The sequence below is a fragment of the Mastigoproctus giganteus genome, chromosome 9 (assembly GCF_048544385.1).
Source record: "Mastigoproctus giganteus isolate SK-2022 chromosome 9, ASM4854438v1, whole genome shotgun sequence".
In the NCBI taxonomy this organism is placed as follows: domain Eukaryota; kingdom Metazoa; phylum Arthropoda; class Arachnida; order Uropygi; family Thelyphonidae; genus Mastigoproctus; species Mastigoproctus giganteus.
In genome coordinates, this window is record NC_143583.1 from 111,254,892 (window position 1) to 111,278,925 (window position 24,034).

Below are 24,034 nucleotides of genomic sequence, written 5' to 3' on the forward strand. Positions count from 1 at the left end.
GACTTTATATCAACGATTTACCTCTAATTGAAAAGTAAAGATATCAAATATTAACTGTTTAATAGTAGTTGAACTATTAAACAGTTCACTCACTTCTTTTTGTTTCATTCACTTCCCAACATATATCTTTTATAATGGAAAATGCTGGCAAAAAATTGAAAGACATGTTACAGCTGAAAATGACAGTTTCAAGATAACAGACAGCTACTTGTTAAAGTGAAAAACAAGCGGGTGTTCCTCATCTGTTTGGAACCAGTTTTACTTATGAAAAAGTTCAATTCTTAGTGTCAATAGCTATCACCAGAATAAACAACAGTATAGTTAATTGCAATCACTACAAGACAAGATTGCAGTTTTAAAACAATCTTTTGTGCTTGGCAATTCTGTTATTGGCCCATGGTCCTTGGTGTGTGTGTGTGGAGGGGGGGGGAATACCTACAAATAGAGCTTGTTAAATAATCCACTGACTACAAATTAATGTCTGTTGTGTTGCTGAAGTCAGGTTAATGCTATAGATGACTGTTTCTACCTTGGTTTTCAAATTTACTGTTTCTTCTATTTAGTTTAGAAATAAGGTTATTACTTGTTAAAAATGACCAAAGACAAAAGTGCAGTTTCATATTAAAGAGAAGAGAAACATCTGAGTTCTCACGTAAACAGAAAAAAAAAAGATCAATTTTTGCTATTTAGAAAAAAGTAAAATTATCAAATTCAGCTTTACTTCTAATTAAAACAAAATTACCTAACTATCTTTCTGAAGCGAGCAGTATCACTTTTCTCTGGATATAAATGAAAAACTTCAGGTTCAAGGATTCTATTTTTGAGAGACTTCATAAATCTGAGTGAAGATACCAGCATGTTTGTTGCTCTCACAAGCTGTGTAAATTAAAACTGCATTAAGAATTTCTTGAGCATCAAAAGCAAACTAAAAAAATGAATAGGTAACAAGGATACACAACTACAAATGAAAATTCATAAATAAGGGCAACCAGCAAGTTGATCTGGGGATAAGAAACACAGATACACTTGTAAACCATAAATAAATTAAATTGTACAAAATTATAAAATAGTACTTTGTATAGTTTTTACTCAAAGTGACAACTTAATCTTCCTTTTCTGGTAGGACTAATGTTCATAGAAGTAACATAAAATAGTTACTGCTTTCTGAGATATAGGGCTATAGTTACCTTGGATAAATAAATAATCAATAAGGAATATTCTGTTTTCTGGCAATTCATGCCATAACATGGAAGTTGGAGATTTTTTTTTATTTATTTTAATAGCCATACAGGAAAATTAAAAGTACATGTGGTATGTAATAAAAAATGTTCTCTTAATAACAGTTTAAAAAAAACCAAACATCTGCATATATATATATATGTTGTGTCTGTATTATCTGAATTATTGTATGAGGGCTGTTCAATAAAGAATGATCTAATTTTTTTAACAACATTATCTTTATTAATCATCCATATTTTGATGGTCCTTTTCAAATAGTTCTCATTTGATGAAATGTAGTAACTCCAAAATTTCTGCCATTCTTCGAAAACATGGTGGAAGCCATTTTTTGGTATGCATTGGAAATGTTGTCCTTGCAGCACCTCCTTTAACTTTGGAAATAAAAAAATTGCAGTGTGCAAGGTCAGGGCTGTAGACCAGATGAGGAACACATTTGACATTAATGCTGGCTAAGTACTCAATGAGAGTATGAACAATGTGAGATCTCGCACTGTCTTGATGCAGCATCTCCTCACCTGCATGCAGTCGTTTGTGACGAATGTGATCCCACAAAGTGTGCAACACAGTGGTAAGGTTCCACAACAGTCATACGATGTGGCACAACATGCTAGTAAACCAATCCTTGGTGGCGCATTGTAGCCTTAGTTGCTAATGCGCCAAAAAATCCAAACAAACAAACAAAACCAATCCTTGAATATCAAAAAAAATAGATGACCATAACCTTTCCTGCAGAAGCCACAACATTTGCTTTTTGCAGTGTTGGTGATTCCAAACAGAGCTTTGTTGTTTATTCTGTGGGTCAAAATGATGAAGCCATGTCTCATCTGCCATTATTACCTTGTGCAGAACCTCCTAACCTTCAGTAACCATCTGCAGCTCCTGACATAACTCTATGTGAACTTGCTGTTGCTGAGGTGTGAGTAGCCTTGGAACCCAGATGCAAATGGTCATGGAGGATACCATGCATGCTTCCTACTGATATTCTTAACATCTCTGCCAGTTGCCTTACTGTTATACGAGAATCTTCTCTCTCATGATTACAGAAATAGGGTTTATGGTTTCCGTGGTGACAGCAGCGGTTGGAGCTCCAGACCACCAATTATTGTGATTGAATCATGTCAATTTTTAAACTTTCCAAAACACTTGCAATCTGCACTGTATGAAAGCATAGATTCACCATAAGCTTCTTTTTACATTTCATATGCTTCAGCTGATATTTTCTTAAGATGGAAACAAAATTTGAGAGCAGCATACTGTTCCTCGTGTGTCACATCCATTGTTATGTAGGCAAAAAGTGAACAGGCATAAAACTGAACTTGACCAACTGCTAAGGTCACACCACATGCATTAATCAGCTGCACAGCTGCTATGTGATGCAGCCCAGTTTGGCCTTAAATTCTGCAGCTCAGCTAGAAATGGCAAACAGTATGGTTGTTCACGAAAAATTATAATCATTCTTTATTAAACAGCCCTCGTAGATACGATGTACACTGAAAGGACAGAATTCATGGGATACCTGGTTCCTGGGCAACATGACGCTGTCACCCCTCTCGCTAGTGTGCAAACCCACCGTTTGGCAGCATATAGGTACACTGCATTCACGTAGACAATAATTCGATTTCAGTATGGATAAACGATGTGAGCTAACCAACTTTGAAAGAGGGATAATAGTGGATACCCGATGTGGGCACCCACTATCACTCTATTGTGGAGGTAGTACAGAAATTGCACTGTCCCCATTCAACAGTATCAGGAATATGCCACTTCCGGAATAACATCTCATCATTGACAGCACAGTGGGCAGAGAAAGGTGGTGGATGAACGTGGGCATTGCCATCTGTCTCGCATCGTTTCAGCCAACTGGAGAGAGACAGTGGCACAAATCACCATAGACTTCAATGAGAGAGGTGCCAGAAATGTCTCCACCAAGACCAACAGGCAATCATTAACTGCAATAGGTTATGAGAGCTGCCGACTCACCAGAGTCCCATTGCTAACACCACGACTCAACTGGAGAAAAGAACATCGGCACTGGACCTTGGACGATTGAAGATGGGTCTCCTGGTCCGACGAATCCTGTTTCCAGTTATTTTGAGCGGATGGGAGGGTGCTGGTGGAAACCATACGAAGCTATGCACCCATCATGTGAACAAGAAACTGTTCAGGCAGGTGGACGGTCGGTAATGGTCTGGGGTATGTTCAACTGGCACACGTTGGGACCTCTGGTACGTCTAGATGAATCTCTGAATGGTCCAGATTATGTGTCCATCCTTGTAGACCATCTGCATCCCTTCATGGTCATTGTGCACCCACAGGGCAATGGACTCTTCCAGCAGGATAATGCACCTCCACACAGAACAGTGGTGACTAGAACATGGTTCGAAGAGCATTCTGCAGATTTTAGCACCATGGATTAGCCTCCCCATTCACCAGACATGAACCCTTTGGGATGCTATGGGAAAGTCCATTCAGGCTTTGGATCCTCCACCTAGGAATGCGACAGAATTATGGACAGCAGTGCAGCAAGCATGGCTGGAAATACTTGTGGACTCAATGCCTTGCCATGTGACTGTTCTTATCTGGGCAAAAGATGGGCCTATCTGTTACTAGGTAGGTATCCCATGATTTCTGTCCATTCAGTGTAATAATACTAGGTAAAATTATTCTAAATAAGAGATATTGCTGCCACTTTTGCTAAGTAATAATTTTCATATAAAAATATTTATATTTTAAGTTAATTGTAAATAACAACTAATAGTATAAGTTTTCATTTCTTGATTTTTAATATATTCAGACAGCCTAGGCTTTCTTCTTTTTTTTTTATAACATTACACTTTTAACTAATTATGAAATGCTGATTGCTAGAAAATTATAATCAACACAAGCACCAGCATGCTCACTGCAGGAGTAATTTAAGTTTATGTTCTAAACAATGTTTATTTCATTTATTGTTTATCTTTAGGTTACTTTTTATTTTATCAGCTACTATATGCTTTAGCAAAAATATCAGCATACCCAAAGCAGCATTAAGTCAGTCCTTGAATTAACCCTGGCAATGCTAATATATAAAATGCAACAAACAAACAAAAAAGACTTCTGTGAATGGCATCATACTCCAAATGGATGTTTTGAACTGCACAAAATAATGCAATTATTTATGAACTTCATTAACCTAGAAGATTTGCACTGTTGAACTGAGTATACAGCAATTAAATTTAAATACTAAAATAGCTATTATAATTACCAGTATGAATTTTAACATGCCTGTCTGCAGTATTATTTTCACTTTCTATTCGCATCACTTATTACAGTGGTTTGACCTTTTTTTTTAATAATGGCACCCCTAAGTAATTTATTTTATTTTGTGGCATTCCTGCTCAATTTTCTGCCTGTTAGATCAATTCTCTCTCTCTCTCTCTCTCTCTCTCTCTCTCTCTCTCTGTATATATATATGTAATATTAAAAAAATGTTATATCATAGTTATTACAATAATATAACTATAAACAAAATTACAATTCATAATACAAATTATATAGATATATAACAATTTTATTCTTTATATAGAGGTACTAAATAAACATCAATTATAGATCACCACAAAATTAAATAGATACTGTTCACCTTTTTATAATGAAATAAATATATAAATTTAAAAAATAATAAGTTTAAGTAACTTAAACCCAAATTACATGGCACCACTGGAATCTTGTTGCAGCACCCTGGTTGAAAACCACTGACATTGTAATTGGAAAGTATGGCTCTACAAGATCTACACCAGTATATAAAATACACTAATCACCTATTCTTGTTCTATTTTCCACACAAAGTTTTAATTTCTCTCTTTAATTTCTCAGGAAATAAATTAACAAAGAACTGCTGTTTTCAAAGATATTATTTGTTCTTATTATCCAATATAGCATCAGAATAAAAACTAGAATTATAAAATACATTATTTTAAACTATTTATTGCCTTCTTTTTTATCTCCCCACTAAGCAGTGCAACAACATATCTGCCCATATGATTACTTTGATATACCCAATACAGGCTTCATCTTCTAAACAAAGATTTTCTAAACAAATTTTATTTTATTTATTGCTTACCTTTATCATATCTGAATAATATCATGTATTAAATTCAAAAGATGCATGACCTAAAGTTCCAATTTTTTTAAAAATCCTCTCCTTGTAACTTTGTCCTTATCTTATCCAGCCTTATGCTCAAGAAAAGGACAATTTCTATTTCTCTTTACCATGGGCTACTGGTTTAAATTTCCTGATCTTATTCCTTTCTCAGCATTCATCACAGAATATATTCTTATAGGGAATTAAACTTTTATTTGACATTCTATTTTAGCTTCACAAAACACACACACACACACACACACACACACACACACACACACACACACACACACACACACACACACACACACACACACACACACACACACACACACACACCTATATATACATATATATATAAATAAAAGAAACTGTGCAAATAGAACAACCAAATCTGAGTTAATTCAAATCAGAATCACATGCTTCCTTTACTACATATACTAGGCCACTACAATTTATTCTGATGTTCTATAATAAAACTAGATATTCAATTTATTAACCAAAAGTAGAAAATGTGCCTCATATTCAAATTGCAAAGCCATTTAGTCATGACTTTTGTCCATCCTCACTTTCATTCTTTTCTATCACAACTTTACATAAAAGAGAAGTTGCCTTAATACCAATCCTGTACCAATGACACCATCAAATCTCCTCCTACTATTCCAGTCCACTCCCATCTTTTTGATTGTTCCCTTTTATTGTTTTTCTTGAGAAAGAATTATTCTCATTCTTATTATAAAATGACTGCTACTAAGTTACATTCCAAGACAACAGCTAGTCCTGATGGCATTTCTCTTATTCTCTGTTTTTTTTTTTTTTTTAATCTTTTTTGCAATCTCCTATTTTTCTAAAAGATGGGTATATATCTACATTAGTATTCATAGAAAAAAAAGAGAAGTTTTAATATTCATTTATTGTTACACTGATTTACTTCAATTCTTTCAAAATGAATGAGAAAATCCATTAACAGAAGCCTCTAAACTAATAAATGCCTTAACACATTCGCTGCCGGTCATGAGGCAGCATGCTATCATCAATAGCCCGGCACAGAAGGCGGAGACTACCGCCAGAAGCCGACTAGCAGATATAGATTGTATCCTTACGTTTCCCTTCAGAATAGCATCGTTTGCATTGCTTCCTCAATATCTTTCCACCTTTTCTTTCTTCCCGTGGTTTGAGCACGGGAAGCTTTTCAAGCTTTTTCGTTATGTTTCCATAACGAAAAAGCTTGAAAATTGGTAATAAGGGATTGTTCAGTATACAATATCAATATTTAAGTGTCGTATAAACAGTTTCCAAAAGATTTGGAGATTCGCGCGCCAGCGTATGATAGGCACTGGAGGTCAAATTTGGCTTTAAATGCCGAATCACGCGCTGGCGCGTGACACAAAAACATAATAATGTAGTTTGTAAATAATAAAACAAAAAACTTGGTAACATTAAGAAATACATTTTATTTCATACCGAACCACTACAGATTATAAATTCTATGTGTAAGAATGTTACTTATGAATAATTTTCGCACAATCTAAGCAATAGCCAGGTGATCCTTCACAAACACTGCAGATATAGATTGTATCCTTACGTTTCCCTTCAGAATAGCATCGTTTGCATTGCTTCCTCAATATCTTTCCACCTTTTCTTTCTTCCCGTGGTTTGAGCACATGTTCCAGTTCAGGTACATCATGCACAGTATGAGGGAGATCAGATGGCTGTTTCAATAAAGATCTGATCACTGATAAATGGAAGTCATAAAGTTGCACCTTGTTATGTGAATATTTATTATAGATATGGTGTGCATTAATCATTATTAGTTGCAAAATATGCATAAATATTTTTGTAGGCCACCTAATGGTTTTCCTTTCGCAAGGATAATAGGCAAGCATTTGCTCTTGCTTGTCAATGCCTGACATAAACCTATTATACTCAATTATAGGCAATGGTTTTGACTTCAGTTCGCCTCGTTTGTTCTGCATTTCCACCATATCATTTTGGTATTCTGTAGATATGTAACTGACATCTCTTCTGTCCTTCCACTTAGCAATCATTACACCACGGGCACACCTTGATAAAGTTTCCCCTTTCTTCAGCTTTTTTTCTCGAACCTCTTTCAGAAATGTTTTCCTATTACTTCTGATTGTCCCAGTACAATGGGTTTGTCTGTCAGCGAGACACTTAGCGAGTTCATAGCTATTGTAATAATTGTCCATAAATATGCTATGCCCGACATCTAACATCCCATCAAGTAAGTTCATGACGACTTTTTGTGCATGTCCTTTTCCACCAGAATCATCCAACATACCGGTATACACTTGAAATTTGATAACCATGCCAGTAGGCATATTGTGATCATATATAACTTAATGCCGTACTTATGGCATTTGTTTTGAATGTACTGTCGAAAAACAAGCCTTCCACGCCACAATATCATAGACTCATCTAAGCTAATCTCACGTCCTGGATAATATATTTCCGACATTCGTGCATTGAACAGATTCACCATTTTTCGAATTTTATATATGCGATCCCGTGGACATACCTCTTTCTTTTCTGGATTTTTCGCAAAATGCAAGGCCCGCAGTAATAATAAGAAACGATTCCTGCTCATTTTATCTGCGAACACATGTAATCCGAACAGCTTATCTGTTTTCCAATAATCTTGTATGCGGTTCAGTCGAATGGTTCCCATAGGTAAAATTAATCCTAAAAATACCAGCATTTTATCTCTAGTGGTGTCCTTCCATGCATTTATTCGAGAATGTTCTTTATTTTCTCGGGGAAGAAGTATTTCATGAGCATAAACATTTGTTTGTGTAATTATTTCATTCAAGATATTGTTGGTAAATAAATGACGAAAGTAATCTATTGGATTATCACCTGGCACGGGTTGCAGCAAAGACTCGGATTTTGTGAAACGAAACTGTTTCATCGATGTTGCGTCATTTTCCCACATGACGTTTTACAACTTACCGGGATCCTGCAGTGAAAGTGTAGCCTCTTCCACAATATCTTCTTCAGCCACACTTTCCGAATTGTCCTTTGGAGGGATAAAATCGTCGACATCGTCGTAACTGACGTCACTGGGATATACATCAGATAAATCCTCCAACATCTTTGCAATTTCTTCATCTGTAAGGGATTTTTTATATTGCACTTTTCTTCTTTTTGGGCACGACTGGCCTGCTAAACTGTCATCTGCACAACTCATATTACAAAGCTTTTCCGCACGTCACGTAACAAAATATTCAACACCACATAAAACTACATATAGTTTACACCCTTAACTTGACGCCGAAACAAATATACACAGCAGAAACACAATGCCAACTGAAGTTGACAACTTCATACAAAAGTCTAATGAATTCCGCGCTCGCGCGTGATTGGCTACTGGGTAATGATGCCACATCCCGCGCCAGAGCGTGATTGGCTCTTCAATACTGCTGCGACATCGCGTGATCGGCAGCGAATGTGTTAATGCTACAAATTTTTCTCTACAGCAGGTAGAGAAACGGCACTAAGGGTTCAATAACTATCAACCTTCAGCAATCAAAGAAAAATGGTTTAGACCATGACCTGGATGTCATTTCATACAGCACCCAGCACATTTGCAATCTTTTTTTCTGAGTGAGAGTAGAAATAACTCACTATATGTGTTTGCACACCTATTTAGTTTATTTCATCTGACTTAAAAACTGTCTAGTGAAGGTATTATCAGAGCCCCTCTTAATACCCATTCACCATAATTCACCTGCTAGTCTGAATCATCACCATTTGATGTGCATATGCATTAGGGAATAGATGGTTTCTTCATCTCAGTTCTTATAAATATCAGGGCATGAATGAAACTTGATTTACATGTCCTAAATGTCAGCATATTACAGCATAACCCTTTTTTGATGCTGCCAAGATCTCTAACGTTCTCTTCATTTTTGTGTACTGTATTAGCTTTCGGTATTACCTTATGCATATCTTGTACTACCTCCTTAAGCACCTGTACTGTATTCCTTAATTTCCAGTACTGCCTTAAAACCTGGATTTAAATGTCATTTGGAATATCAGAGAAGGAATGCAAATAATGAAATAAAGAAAAATTGTTTTGCTAAATTTGTAATTCAACAGTAAAATGATATTGGCTGCTGCACTGTTCGTGCCACTTAAATGATTTCTTAATTCTGGAAGTTCAAGATTAAAAGAAATGGATTTCAGTGCCTCTTTTTTGTGCCTCTATCTTATCTACTCAGAGTGAACAACACACTGTTTGCAATAACAGTCCCATTTATAGATATTTGGCTATTCCTAATACTGACATTAAATTTATCTTTGAGAAGTAATATAGTAACATTTTTATTATAAACCATATATACCTGAAAGCAATTATTATGAATTAAACTATAATAATGTTTAAACAAATTCTCTTACTTGGTTGTTATAGTTTGGTTCAGGATCATCTTTAAAAGCCATAAAAGGATTAAAATTTAAAACAACAGGAACACGTGATTTTAAATACATATCAAACCAAGGTCCTGAAATTAAGTGATATAAATTAGCTTGTTTATACTTTTCTAACAACACAAATAAATATTAAACAGCTGAAATTTTATTTTTAAAAATGGCATTACATCTAAATAATTTTTTTCTTTAGTAGGATATTTTAGTAGGATAATTAACTTTTAGCGTTTAGTTAAAATATTGTTCTAAACAAAAAATTAAATTAATTTAGAATTTAATTCAATAAATAGGTACCAATGATTAAAATACATTAAATGATTATTTCTACTTCACGAATCATCATTTACTTAGAGGCCTTAAATTTCCTTCATGCTTTTACACTCCCCTAATCCCTCACATCCACTTCTCTCAAACTCCCATCCTTTTTACATAGCATACCACTACTCCTTCCTTCAATCCAAAAGCTCTTCATATTATCATCAAAAGCTCACACTATCAATTCAATTCTTTTTCTAATACCATCTCTCTCTCTCTCTCTCTCTCTCTCTCTGTGTGTGTGTGTGTGTGCACATGCACATAACATACATACAATTAGTTCAATTTTCTTCATATTCTCTCAATCTTAATACCAGAGGCAAGCAGTAAACAGTATTATCAGTTGTCTCCCCCTCTTAACAAAACCAAATTGTCACTGTCCTCTCTCTCTCTCTCAGATGGTTTACGAGCATGTTCTTAATACTGGATATTTGACTTATATGTAGATTCCCTTATTAGTCATCTTTCACATCTCACGTAGTAGTATATTACAGTAAAATCTGTATTAACACTGGTGACCTTTTTAATTTAATTAAAAAGTAGACAGTTAAGTTTTATGTTAAGGCCTGTTGCACTGCACGAACTGTAAATAGTACACATATACAGTACTCACTTATATAAGAACTGAGAGCAACTTATATAGTACTCACTTATCTAAGGACTGGAAGCAACTTATATACTTCTGTCCATCACATGAGGATTTTTGGTGTTGACTCATCACTCAAATTCAGGACTAACCACAAGGACATGATTTTTTATGTCAATGAAGGGTACTACTGTCAAGCCTATTCTCACTTTGCCCAGGAACTGTTCACCCAGATAAGATTGTTACTTCCACAACTGCCACCGTAACCTGCCAACACTTCCAGACTAGCTGAAAAACCTACCCAGCCTTTCCAGTTATGTTACTACTGAACAACTATACCTATTGCAGTCAGTGATGGACTCATTCTACCAGATTTTTCATGCTGAACTTGTCCTACTATAGAATTTGATTCATTCTGGACTTGTTTTCTAACTAGACTGAACCCATTACCGACTGACCAACCCGATTGGTCAGTCGGTAATGAGTTCAGTTCGAGCCCCGGTCTAATCAAGAAGCGTGTGCTATGCACTGCTGCTCCTTCCCACCTGGCTATGGAGGCGCCTTGGTTTAGGTAATTAACTATATAATATCGATGCCGACTGGGCTAGCCAGGTGGGTAAAGTGCCTGCCTAGCAACCCAAAGGTTCCGTGCGGGTTCAAATCCCGCCTCAGGCTTGGATCAGAGTAAAATGCAAAAACTTTGGGAGGTGCATTATGGCCACAGAAGCCAATGTGCCAAAACTAACAAAAAAAAAAATAAATAAATAAAATAATATTGGTGTAGATACACCATAGTTTACCCATAAATTTGAACTGTGTATGTAGTTTAAAAGGCATTGTTTTAATTGTATCTCATATTGTGGGTGCCTTCACAACGAGATAGCTGGTATTGCACTACTTCAGATAAATAATGCTTCTCTAGTAGAGAAGACTACTGTTATTTATTTTCAGTGGCTACCACCATCACCCAGACGATCGTTTCGAAACTAGTTGGCTTTGTCATCAGTGAGTGGGCAGGTACCCTGGTAGTGCAACATGCCATCACAGTTTCGAAGGTACCTGCCCACTCTCACTGACAAAGCCAACTAGTTTTGAAATGATCGTCTGGGTGGTGGTGGTATTCACTGAAAATAAATAAGGGTAGTCTTCTCTACTAGAGAAGCGTTTTTTATTTGAAGTAGTGCAATACCAGCTATCTCGTTGTGAAGACACCCACAATATGAGATACAATTAAAACAATGCCTTTTAAACGACATACGCAGTTCAAATTTATGGGCAAACTATGGTGTATCTACACCGATATTATATAGTTAGTTACCTAAACCCATAAGAAATTATGTCTTGTGCATTTCATCTTTTAATACATCGCTAGCAAACAGAGCAAAGAGGGGGAGATAAGGAATTCTTCACATATATAAATGCTAAGAAGAGCAGGACAAACCAGATCGGACCTTTACGTAAGGGAAAGGGGATAGTATTAAATACACCAGCTACCGTTGCAGATGAACTCAATAGTTATTTTGCATCGATATTTACAGAAGAAAAACCTTTTGTGGTAATGGGAAATTGTGGGAGCAAAGTTTAAAAATATGTAATTAATGATATTGAAATTTCGCAAGATTATTTAATGAAAAACTTTCAAGCCTAGAGGCCAGTAAGGCTCCTGGAGTTGATGGGAAAATCCTTAGATGGATATCAGGATGGCTTCAGGGCAGGAGGCAGAGGGTTGTGATAAATGGCTATTCCTCAGATTGGGTTGATGTAAGAAGTGGGGTTCTCCAAGGATCAGTATTAGGACCACTGTTGTTTTTAATTTTCATAAATGAAGACATCGATGAAGGGATAGAGGGAATGATGTCTAAATTTGCAGATGATGTTAAAATTGGTAGAGCAGTTAATGATCACTGTCAAGCTGACCTTCTTCAGAGAGACCTAGATAGACTTCAGGAATGGTCAGAAAAATGGTAGCTATGCTTTAATCCAACAAAGTGTAAGGTATTGCACCTGGGAAACAGTAATCCCAAAATAATTTATTCACTTGGTGGAGTTCAACTAAACCCAGTAATGGAGGAAAGGGACTTGGGTGTTACGATATGGTCAGACATGAAATTCTCGGAGCACTGTAAACAGGTTGCAAGGAAGGCCCATGGTGTCCTATCGAACTTTTGCAAGTAGAGATAGGGACGTGATAATCCCATTATATAAGGCTTTTGTTAGACCACACTTGGAATACTGTGTTCAAGTATGGAGACTGCACCTAAAGAAAGACATCAAGCTTCTTGAAAGGGTGCAAAGATGGGTAATTTGCCCTTCATAAGGACGCCCTTTTGCCGATGAGATCGGCAAAAGGGCGTCCTTATGAAGAGACTTCGAATATGTAGGTTGCAGAGTTTGGAAACTAGGCACCTTAAAGGAGATTTGATTGAGGTGTTTAAGGCTCTGAGAGGCATCAGTAAAATGAATGAGGATGAAATTTTAAAGATTATAAATTATGCTAGAACTAGGGTACAAAAATTCAAGTTATGGGGAGAGATGTTCAGATTGGACTGCAGGAAGTTTTATTTTAGCCAGCGAGTTATAAATTACAGGAATAAGTTGCCTACATGGGTGGTAGAGGCTGACAGTTTGGGAAAATTCAAAGGTCATCGAGATAGTACCTTCGGGTGAGGGAAATGCATAGGATGATAGGTTTAATTTCCTTTTCTTTTATTAATTATTAGTTGTTTTTTTTATTATTGTTTTATTTGGATTTTTTTTTGGCTGGTGCAGCATAGGCCATTACTAATACTAATACATTATTATTTATACGCCATTTGGCATCTCTCATATTGTGGAAATAACTTGGCAACTGTGAAGGCATGTTGCACTACCGGGTACCTTCCCACTCATTGATGATGAAGCCAACTAGCTTCGAAACTCAACCCAGCAGTTCTGGAGAGAGAGGACTCGGACTTTACAACAGTTCATTAAAAAGATAGTAGAGCAAAGTGGAAATGAGTGGGAAATGTGGGCGAAAATTAAAGAAAGTGCAAAATCATTTTATTATACAAAAATTACGGAAAGAAATGAACAACGTAGAAATAGAGTGAAAGATCTCTTACAAGAAAAAAGAATTTACCAACGGCACAGAGACGAAAGGACAACAGCAGAAGTACTAGTGGTTATTGACGATATAATATTGGAAGAAGAGAAAGAAAAGGCACAAAAAATACAGCTGAAATTTAGGGAGGCTGATAGTCCTTCAGCTGCGTTTTACCAAAGAAGACTAAGGCTAAATAATTTAGCCAAAATGGTTCAGGAAATTAAAGACGATGACAACACATATTCAACAACACTCACTACTATGAATCGTTTTGCAAATTACTATGAAAAAGAACTTGCTTTGTAGAAAAAAAGAGAAGAGACGACTCCATTTGCACAATTGGACAATTCACACCCAGGCAAAAAGCATTACAGGACAGGGAAATAATTATGGGCGATCTAACTGTGGCTCTAAAATCATGTAGATTATGATGTGTACCGGATGGTTTGGGGGTTGAATTTTATAAGAAATTTTGGAACTTGTTAGTGCCACTCTCAGTATGAGTTATGCGGTGGAAGAATTTATGTCACTTGTTAGAGCTTTTGTTAGAAGATAAAACTAGGATCAAATCTTTAGCAAATTTTTTCAGGAAGGGGTTGTACCTGAAGGCTTTTTAAATGTCTATACTACTTTCATTCTGAAGCATGGACGGGATTTAACGAAAATTAGTAACTGGAGACCTATAATGTTGGCTGTGACTACAAAATATTTGCAAAGATTTTGACAGCTAAGTTAAAATGCAATGTAACCCAGGTTATTAGAAGTACACAGTGCTATGGTATACCGGGAAGGCAGATGGAATATAACCTTTAGCTATTAAAGGATATTAGAATATCGGAAACGAAACAGTTACAATTTAGCGTTAGTAGCAATTGACCTAGAAAAGGCTTTTGATAGAATCGACCATAACTACCTTTTCTCTATAATTAAGGATACGAACATAGGATCTGTTGTCTACAGTCCTGAGAAATCTATATACACTTAGTAGCATAAGACTTTTGATAAATGGAGAAATTTCGAAAAACATTAAAATTAGGTAAATAAAGCAAGGATGTCTGCTTAGTCCTTTGGTATTTACGTTAGCACCGGAACTACCACTTGGAAGAATAGACAGAACTGAGGCCATTCAGGGGATACCATTGCCAAAGCTGGCAGAGCAGTGTAAATGTCTAGTGTATGCAGATGATGTTACCGCCACTCTCGATATGAGTTATGTGGTGGAAGAATTTATGTCACTTGTTAGAGCTTTTGGTAAAATGTCAGGGTTAAACATAAACAAAGATAAAACTAGGATCAAATTGTTAGGGGAATGAGTACATCGGCCTTTAGCACAACGAGAAGTGGAATCGGATAAATCAATTCAAATATTAGGAGTTCCATTTAGAGAGAGTCCCATGCTACCTGTAGGAAGGCTCACCACTAAAATACGGGAAAGTTTAAAAGAATGGGAAGTGGGACAATTTTCTTTTGAGAACAAATCCATTGCTAGAACCGTAATTCTTCCTATAATCTTATACACAGTGTTTATAACGGGAATCACAGCTAGGACAATGCGACAATTATGTTACATTTCAGTTTGAAATTTTACAATCCAAAAAAAAAAAAAACCTCTTGTTTATTTTTGTTCTTGTATATTGTATCTTGTTTATATGCCATACAGTACTGTTTACAGGTATTAGATTGAATTACTTTTTGAATAAATACTGTACTCTACATCATTATTCATTGTGTATGTTTTTTCAGCCTCATTTAACTTGGTTACAAATCGCGAAGAAACATGGTACTTATATTTGCAGGCATATGTAATGTTTAATCTAACATGATGGCATTAATTCGTCCTGACATTTTTACTTTTAGTCATTTTTTTTTTCTTTTCAGTAGTTTTTACATATAATTCAGGTATTACAATTTACTTCTATTATATAAAAATATATATATATAAGTGAAAAAAATAAATAAATAAGGAAAGACAGCAGGGGAGACAGGGTGATAGAAGGTAACTAATAAAATATGCATACTAAGAAATAAATAATTACAAAATTGATAAAATTTTGTAATTATTTATTTACAAAAATTTTATAATTTTTGAGAATAAAAAGAGAAAATTTTCTGAAAAGAATAAAAGAGAATAAAGGGAATAAAATTTAAAATGAGAATAAAATTTTGTTACTAAAATAAATGAAAATGAAATTTTGCATAGAAAATTTTAATTTAAATTTTCTGATAACATATTTTTTGGTAACTAAATTTTATTCTCATTTTTATTTATGTATTTTATCCTTTGGCTTATGGTTTACATCAGAAATGAAAACACATGTAGCTGTAATATTCATTTTGCTTGCAATCCAAGCCACTGACATCTGATGAGAGGCTGGTTTTTTTAAGTTGTAGCAACATCCTTATTTTGTCAATTTTGTATTTATTTATTTTTTATTATGCATATTTCATTAATTACCTTCTATCTCCTTCACTGTCTTTCTTTTCTTTTTTCACTGCTCTGCTTAGGTTTAGCATTTGCTGCCTTTGACTGCACTACACTACTTTATTTCTACTTTCTTGTGATTCAACACACACACACACACACACACACACACACACACACACACACACACACACACACACACACACACACACACACACACACACACACACACACACACAGAGTCTCAGTCAGTCAAATTCAAATGCTTAAGACTAAAGCCTTTTCCATAAGGTTACAGTCAACGCATTCCCAGCAATTATTGAAGGTTCACACACAACACAAAATATTAGTATACTCACCTGATATGTAACTAGTATGCTTATTTTTCTTATCTAAAGAAGTTAGCTCTTCATGAAGTACTGAAAAAGTTCAAAACAAGCCATGCCTTTATATAAAAGTAAAAGAAATAGATCTTAAGTTTTAAATGAAGGCAACTTTTTTTTTTTTTTTTCAAGAATTACTATATCTGTGAAATATTTTGTTTATAAGTTTTCAGATATTTTTTCATTTGTAAAAACTGAAAAAATGCATATACAAAGAAACTAATAAAAAATGAAAATCATCCTTTTGAGAATTGTTAAAAGTCCTGTTTCTACTATACTGCACAGGCAGTATAGCAGAAACACAGCGTACTGTCTATGCAGTATAGCTATACCACACAAGCAACTTTGAATGCATTGTGCCACTGTGTATTATCTGCATGAATATGTTGGCAAGCCAATTTGCATGTTGTGCAGGCTGATAAACCTGAAATAACTAAGAAATAAATCCTACATCTTCCACCTCAGATCATCAAACTACATCTCCAACTGAAGAGGCCCTTAGAAATTCTAAAATCAGACCTATCCAAACGAGTGGCAAGACTACTACACCATCACAGAGGACAGCACAAAGAGCACCTTTAGTTACAACAATAACATCTTGCTCACTGCAGGAGTGATAACCTTGTAAGTTGTCATTTTTGGGGAGGAGGAAGATAATCACACAGTGAGAGGTCTTTCAAGTAAGGGGGAGAGAGGTAACACAACAGTATTACATTCTGCATGAGGAATGAGTGGCATGCAGGTGAACAGTCATGCAACAACCTTTACTCTTTTGCTAACAACTGTTCTGGACACTTTTGCCAAATTTAACATTGACAAATGCAAGGCACCAACACATAGGTAACAGTAATCCCAGAATAACATACCAACTGTGTGGTACTGCACTCAAAGTAGCAGAGAATGAAAAAGACCTGGGGGTAACTGCATATTTTCCCTGGAACTTCTGTTCTAGAAAAAATAATGGCGTTGCTGGATTTATGCTGTCAGTTAAAGAAGTAATGCAGGACCATCTAGACAGCAGTGCAGTTATACTTCAGTCACAGATTGGGTTTCTTAAGTGGCGATCTTTCCTGGCCAGTTGAATTGGATACTATGATGCAGTCACAAAGGAACTGGATGCAACAAATAATTTTGATATCATATGCTTGGATTTCAGGCTTTTGATACTGTTGCACATAAAAGACTGCTGTCCAAATTGAAGCAGTGTGTGGCATTAAGTTACTGATATGGATAAAGGTTTGATTGACTGAGAGAAGACAGAGCATGGTTATTGATGGACACTGTTCTTCATAAAGTAATGTTATTAATGTAGTTTCCCAGGGTTTGGTGCTGAGCACACTGTTGTTTTCTGTATTTAATAATGATATCGATGAAAATATATCAGGTTTAACATCTAAGTTAGCAGATGATACAAAGGCTGGTAGGGTGGTTAATGACAGTAATGACAGTATGCTGCTTCAATGGGATCTAGAAAAATTAGGCAGATTGGCTGAGAAATGGCAATTGAAGTTTAACATAGACAAATGCAAAGTACTGCATATCGGTAGCAGTAATCCCAGAATAATGTGCCAACTGTGCAGTCAGATATGAAGTTCTCTGAGTGGTGCAGACAGGTTGCCAGGACAGCTCAATGGGTTTTTTCGATGAATGAATATACAGGAATTTTGCTAGCAGGGATTAAGAGGTGATTATCCCATTGTATTAGGCAATGGTCAGACCACATCTTGAGTACTGCATTCAGGTCTGGATGCCTCATTTTAGGAAGGATGTAGTTGCTGGAACAGGTACAGAGAAAGGCAACAAGATTGGTGAGCGGACAAAGGGGTACTCTTACCAAGAAAGCCTTCGGTTCTGCAAACTGAAGCACCTGGAGACTAGGCACTTGGGAGGCGATCTGATTGAGGTATTTAACATTTTGAATGGATTAAGCAAGCTCAATGCTTATGGGATTCAACCTCTTGCTCAGACTATACACATGAGGAAACATAAATTCAAAGTGAGGAACATTGGTTGCAGATAGATCTGCGGAAGTTTACCTTTAGCCAGAGGGTGGTTGATTGGCGGAACAAACTTCTATCTGTTGTTGTGGAAGCAGATGGCTTGAACAAATTCAAGGAACAACTAGACAAACTACTGGCGGAGATGAATAGATGAAATGGGAATTTTTTTTTTTTTTTTTTGGCTGATGCTCCATAAGCTTGCTTTTTTGCATCAATTGCCAGTACAAATATTGATTGAACAAAGATTGTAAGATAAAAGCAGAATTCATAACACTTCGGGTTACAATTTAGTGTATCAGAATGGTAATAGAGTAAAATAAAGTGGAAGATCCCTAATCATAACTTTAAATAGGTTATGACTGTCATGGGTTATTTTCATTAAGAATAGGTAATCAATTAAATAATTTGAATAATTTAATTCTCTAATTTGAATAATTAAATAATTTAAATAATCCATTCAATAACAATTAAAAACAAGATTACTCTTCAATAATTACTAGTATAAAGAGCATCAGCATCAAGAGAATTGGTGGACAATGCAATGTTGAGTCAGTGTGGTGTGACATTAACACTGGGAAAGGGAAAATCAGTGTGTGTGTGTGTGTGTGTGTGTGTGTGTGTGTGTGTGTTATAGGCCTAATGACTCTGATGAGTATAATGAACAATTGTGCAGAGAAATAGAGTGGGCCAGTAATCCAAATGTCTAATAATGGGGGATACCCTTGATGGCAGTTACATCTTAAAGATGTAACTGCCATCAAGGGTAAAGGAAGAGTTTTTGCTTTCGTAAAGGTGACTACAGTGGTCTCAGATAGTTTTTAAATTCTATACATTGGGATCAACTGATGATGTTACCAAAGTTCAATTCTAAATGGGAAGCCTTCAGGGACTTAATCTTGTAAGCTACTGGGCTTTTCATACCAACTAAGAAATACTGTTCAAGTTTTAGGCCTAGCATTAGCATTAGTAGAGGCACATGATGCAAGAAAGCAAGCTTATACAGCATCAGCAAAAATCATAAATAAAATTCTTCCCATTTCACTGATCCATCCATTCCAAATGTTTGTCTAGTTCTGCCCTGAATTTATTTAAGCTATCAACTTCCACAACAACAGATGGAAGTTTGTTCCAGCAATCAACTACCCGATGACTAAAGGCAAACTTCTGCACATCTATTCTACAACTGTCTTTCCTCAGTTTGAATCTATGCCCCCCCTCAGGTTTATAATCTGAGCAAGAGGAAGAATCCCATCAGCAAATGAGCCTGCTCAATCCATTCAAGGCCTTATACACTTATCAGGTTTCCTTATTGAGGTGTATAAGGCCTCAATCAGTCCTTTATACACCTCACATGTGCCTAGTCTCCAGAAGTTGCAATTTGCACAATTTAAGCCTTTCTTCATAAGAGCACCATTTTGTTCCCTTCACCAGTCTTGTTGCCCTTCTCTGTACTCATTCTAGCAACTCTACATCCCTCCTAAATAATCACATCAAGGGTATTACTCCCTCTGGTTGCCTCTCAAACACTTTGCCATAGAAAACTCAAGGTGTGGCCTGACCATTGCCTTGTACAAGGGGATAATCACTTCCTTATCCCTGCTCGCAAAATTCCTGTATATCACTGACAAGACCCCATGACCTACTCTGGCAGCCTGTCTGCACTGCTCAGAAAACTTCATATCTGGGGAGTTACTGCTACCCATATGCAGTACTTTGCATTGGTCACTGTTAAACTTCAGTTGCCACTTCTCATCCCATTTACTCAACTTTTCCAGATCCTGTGGCAGCAGAATACTGTCATTACTGTTATTAACAACCCTGCCAACCTTTGTACCTTTGTATCATCTGCAAACTTTGACATAAAGCTTGATATACCTTCATCAATATCATTGATAAATATACAAAACAACAATGGGCCCAACATCAAACCCTGAGAGACACCACTAATAACATTAGTCCATGTAGAGCAGTATCCATTGATCACCACCTTCTGTCTTCTCTAACTCAACTATCCCTTTATCCATTGTAGCAACTTGCCCTTAATGATATACTGCTCCAATTTGTACAGTAGTCTTCCATGTCCAACAGTATCAAAAGCTTTCCTGAAATCCAAGTATATGATATCAAAATTATTTTTTTGCATCCAGTTCCTTTGTGACTACATCATAGTATCCTACGGATATGGATGTCAAATGAATTAATGAGGCTCGTGGCAGAGAAGAAAAATGCGTGGGATGCATATAAATTATCAGGCGACACAGAAGCCTATGGCAAATATAAGCTAGTCTGTAATCAAGTCACAAAGGAGGTTAGACAGACTAAGGCAGATTGGAGAAATCTTTGGCAAAGGATGCTAAGAAAAACAGCAAAGAGTTCTTTACTTATGTAAACTCTAGAAGGAAAGGGATGAATCAGATTGGTCCACTTAACATAGATGGTTCGACTATTGATGATCCTGCTCAGGTAGATGATAAACTGAATGAGTATTTTGCATCTACATTCACATGAGGAGTTATTCAAGGAGGGGAATGCCAGAAGTTTATCAAACTCTCACAGGGAGCTAAGCAATAATAACTGAGAGCAAAGTGGAAGAGAAATTGTTGAAGTTAAACAAAAGGATGGTACCTGGGATGGATGGGATCTATCCAGTTATATTAAAGGAGGCAGCAAAGGAAGTAAGCAACCCTTATCCATAATTATGAGAGCTTCTTTGGACACAGGGGAGGTCCCATGGACTGGAGGTGTGCAAATGTATCCCAATTCACAAAGGGGGTTCAAAAGGTGACACAAATAACTACAGACCTGTTAGTATAACTTGTGTTCCGGGGAAAATAATGGAGTCACTGGTTAAAGAAGCATTGCAGGATCATCTAGAGAAGACTGCAGTAATAGGTAAGACACAGCATGGGTTTGTTAAAGGGAGGTCTTGTCTGACCAATTTGATTAGATACTATGATGTAGTCACAAAGGAACTGGATGCAAAAAATAACTTTTATACCATATACTTGGATTTTAGGAAAGCTTTTGATACTGCTGCACATGGAAGACTGCTGTATAAATTGGAGCGGTATGGCATTAAGGGCAAATTGCTACAATGGATAATGAGATGGTTGAGTGAGAGACGACAGAGTGGTAATCAACAGACACTGCTCTTCGTGGACTAATGTTATTAGTGGATTTCCCTAGGGTTCAGTGCTGGGCCCATTGTTGTTTTGTGTATTCTTCAACGATATTGATAAAAGTACATCAGGCTTAACGTTCAAGTTTTCAGATGATACAATGGTTGGCAGGATTGTTAATAACAGTAAAGACAGTATGCTACTGCAACAGGATCTGGATAAGTTGAGCAAATGGGTTGAGAAGTGGCAACTAAAGTTTAACATTGACAAATGCAAAGTACTGATTATGGGTAGCAGCAAGCCAAGTGTAAGATACCAACTGTGTGGTATTACACTCAGGAAAGTAGAGAATTAAAGAGACCTGAGGGTAACTGTGCAGTCAGATATGAAGTTCGCTCAGCAGTGCAGAAGGGCTGCCAGAGCAGGTCATGGAGCTTTGTCAAAGATATTATAGGAATTTTGCTAGCAGGAACAAGGAGGTGATTATCCCGTTTACAAGGCAATGGTCAGGCCACATCTTGAGTACTGTGTACAGGGCTGGAGGCCTCATTTTAGGAAGGATGTAGAGTTGCTAAAATAAGTACAAAGAGAGGCAACAAGATTGGTGAGGGGAACAAAAGGGTACTCTTACCAAGAAAGGCTTAAGTTCTGCAAACTGCAGTGCCTGGAGAGTAGGCACTTGTGAGGTGATCTGACTGAGGTGTATAAGGCCTTCAATGGGTTGAGCAAGCTCAATGCTGATGGGATTCTTCCTCTTGCTCAGATTACAAACCTGAATGGACATAGATTCAAATTGAGGAAAAACAGTTGTAGAATACATGTGTAGAAATTTGCCTTTAGTTAGCAGATTGTTGATTGCTGAAAGACTTCCGTCTCTTGTTGTGGAAGTTGATGGCTTAAATAAATTTAAGGCTGAGCTAGACAGGTATTTGGAGTGAATGGATGCATGAAATGGGAGGGTATTTTTTTTTTTTTTTAGCTGATGCTGCATAAGCTTGCTTTCTTGCATTGTATATCTCAATTAATGCTAATATTAATGTCCAAATTTCATGCTTTTACTAAGGCAAATTGGTAAATCCTCGAATTTAGTGGATTTTGGAATTTTACAGTAACGTGTGTGTGTGTGTGTGTGTGTGTGTGTGTGTGTGTGTGTGTGTGTGTGTGTGTGTGTGTGTGTGTGTGTGTGTGTGTGTGTGTGTGTATCATTAACAAATGTAAAAAGGCCAAAATGATTAATTAATGAAACAATGAAATTTAAAGACATTTTAGAAAGATAGCTGTAAGAGCAAAATACAAAATTTGGTTCTTCATCTATTGCCTTGATGTAAAACACTACTAAAGCAGCAGCTGGCTTTTCTTTTTTCATTTTCCAGTAATCTGTACTAAAAGTGTGTTCACAGCAAGGATTCAATTTTCTGCATGTTTAAAACCATAATAGGCTGATATTTTATATTATGCAACCTTAATTCAATTCAGTTCTATTCTTGAAAACTTGCTTTTATCACCTGACTTTTTTTTTTTTTTCATTTATTTAAATAAATTTATAGCAATCTTAACCTTTACATATTCACATAAACAAAGCACCAATAATGAATAATTTGTAAAGCACTGCATGGCAAAGACCACTTAGAATGAAAAACAATATAAAATGGAAGAACACCCAATAAATCAATAATCATGTAAGCTGCACTTTCCCAGCATTGTCTTTAGGAGTAAATATTTATGAGAATTAATCAAAATGTTCATTTTACATTTTAAGAAAACACATCCCTGTCATAAATAAAACAATTCTTAGACCAGAAACAACAGAAAAAAAAAGGTCCAACATTCATCACTTAACTTTTATGGCACAATTTTTAATACTAGTTCAGATAAACTCTCATGAGCAGTTAGGAACTAATAGGAATTAGTAACTACAAACATTTAAGAGATCCTGAACTTTAGTAAATTTAACAGGTACTCATTAAATAAAAGTTCAATTCTACATATATTATTAATGAAAATCAAATGCATACTTTTTCCTTCATTACTTTGAAAATCATTTACAATCCTTTTAGTTGTATTAAACTTGCTTTCAGGTGTAATTGGCTCAAGGGCATTTAGATAACGCTTGCATGTTTTTTCAAGTGATGGAATAGGAAGCCTAGGCAAACTTGCTTGAAAATGCATTGAGGGTACAATACTATGTTGTAAATACTGGTAATCATCATTTGAAGAACTTGATCTACAAATATGGAACATATAAAATAAATTTAAGTTTTATTTTCAAAATAAGTTAGATTTAAACTTAAGAAAGAATTAAACTAAACATGCTAC

At 36.0% G+C, this 24,034-nt stretch overlaps 1 protein-coding gene across 1 annotated transcript in view; it reads right to left on the reverse strand.

Annotated features, from left to right (window-relative positions):
- CPT2 (Carnitine palmitoyltransferase 2) overlaps positions 1–24,034 on the reverse strand; it is a 127,448-nt gene that overhangs the window by 91,606 nt on the left and 11,808 nt on the right. Inside the window, exons 3-6 of the mRNA XM_090381154.1 lie at positions 23,734–23,942; positions 16,576–16,635; positions 9,782–9,885; positions 743–876 (exon numbers count right to left, since the gene is read on the reverse strand). Coding sequence (XP_090237280.1) covers positions 743–876; positions 9,782–9,885; positions 16,576–16,635; positions 23,734–23,942 — 507 coding nt within the window. The remainder of the gene's footprint in view (positions 1–742; positions 877–9,781; positions 9,886–16,575; positions 16,636–23,733; positions 23,943–24,034) is intronic.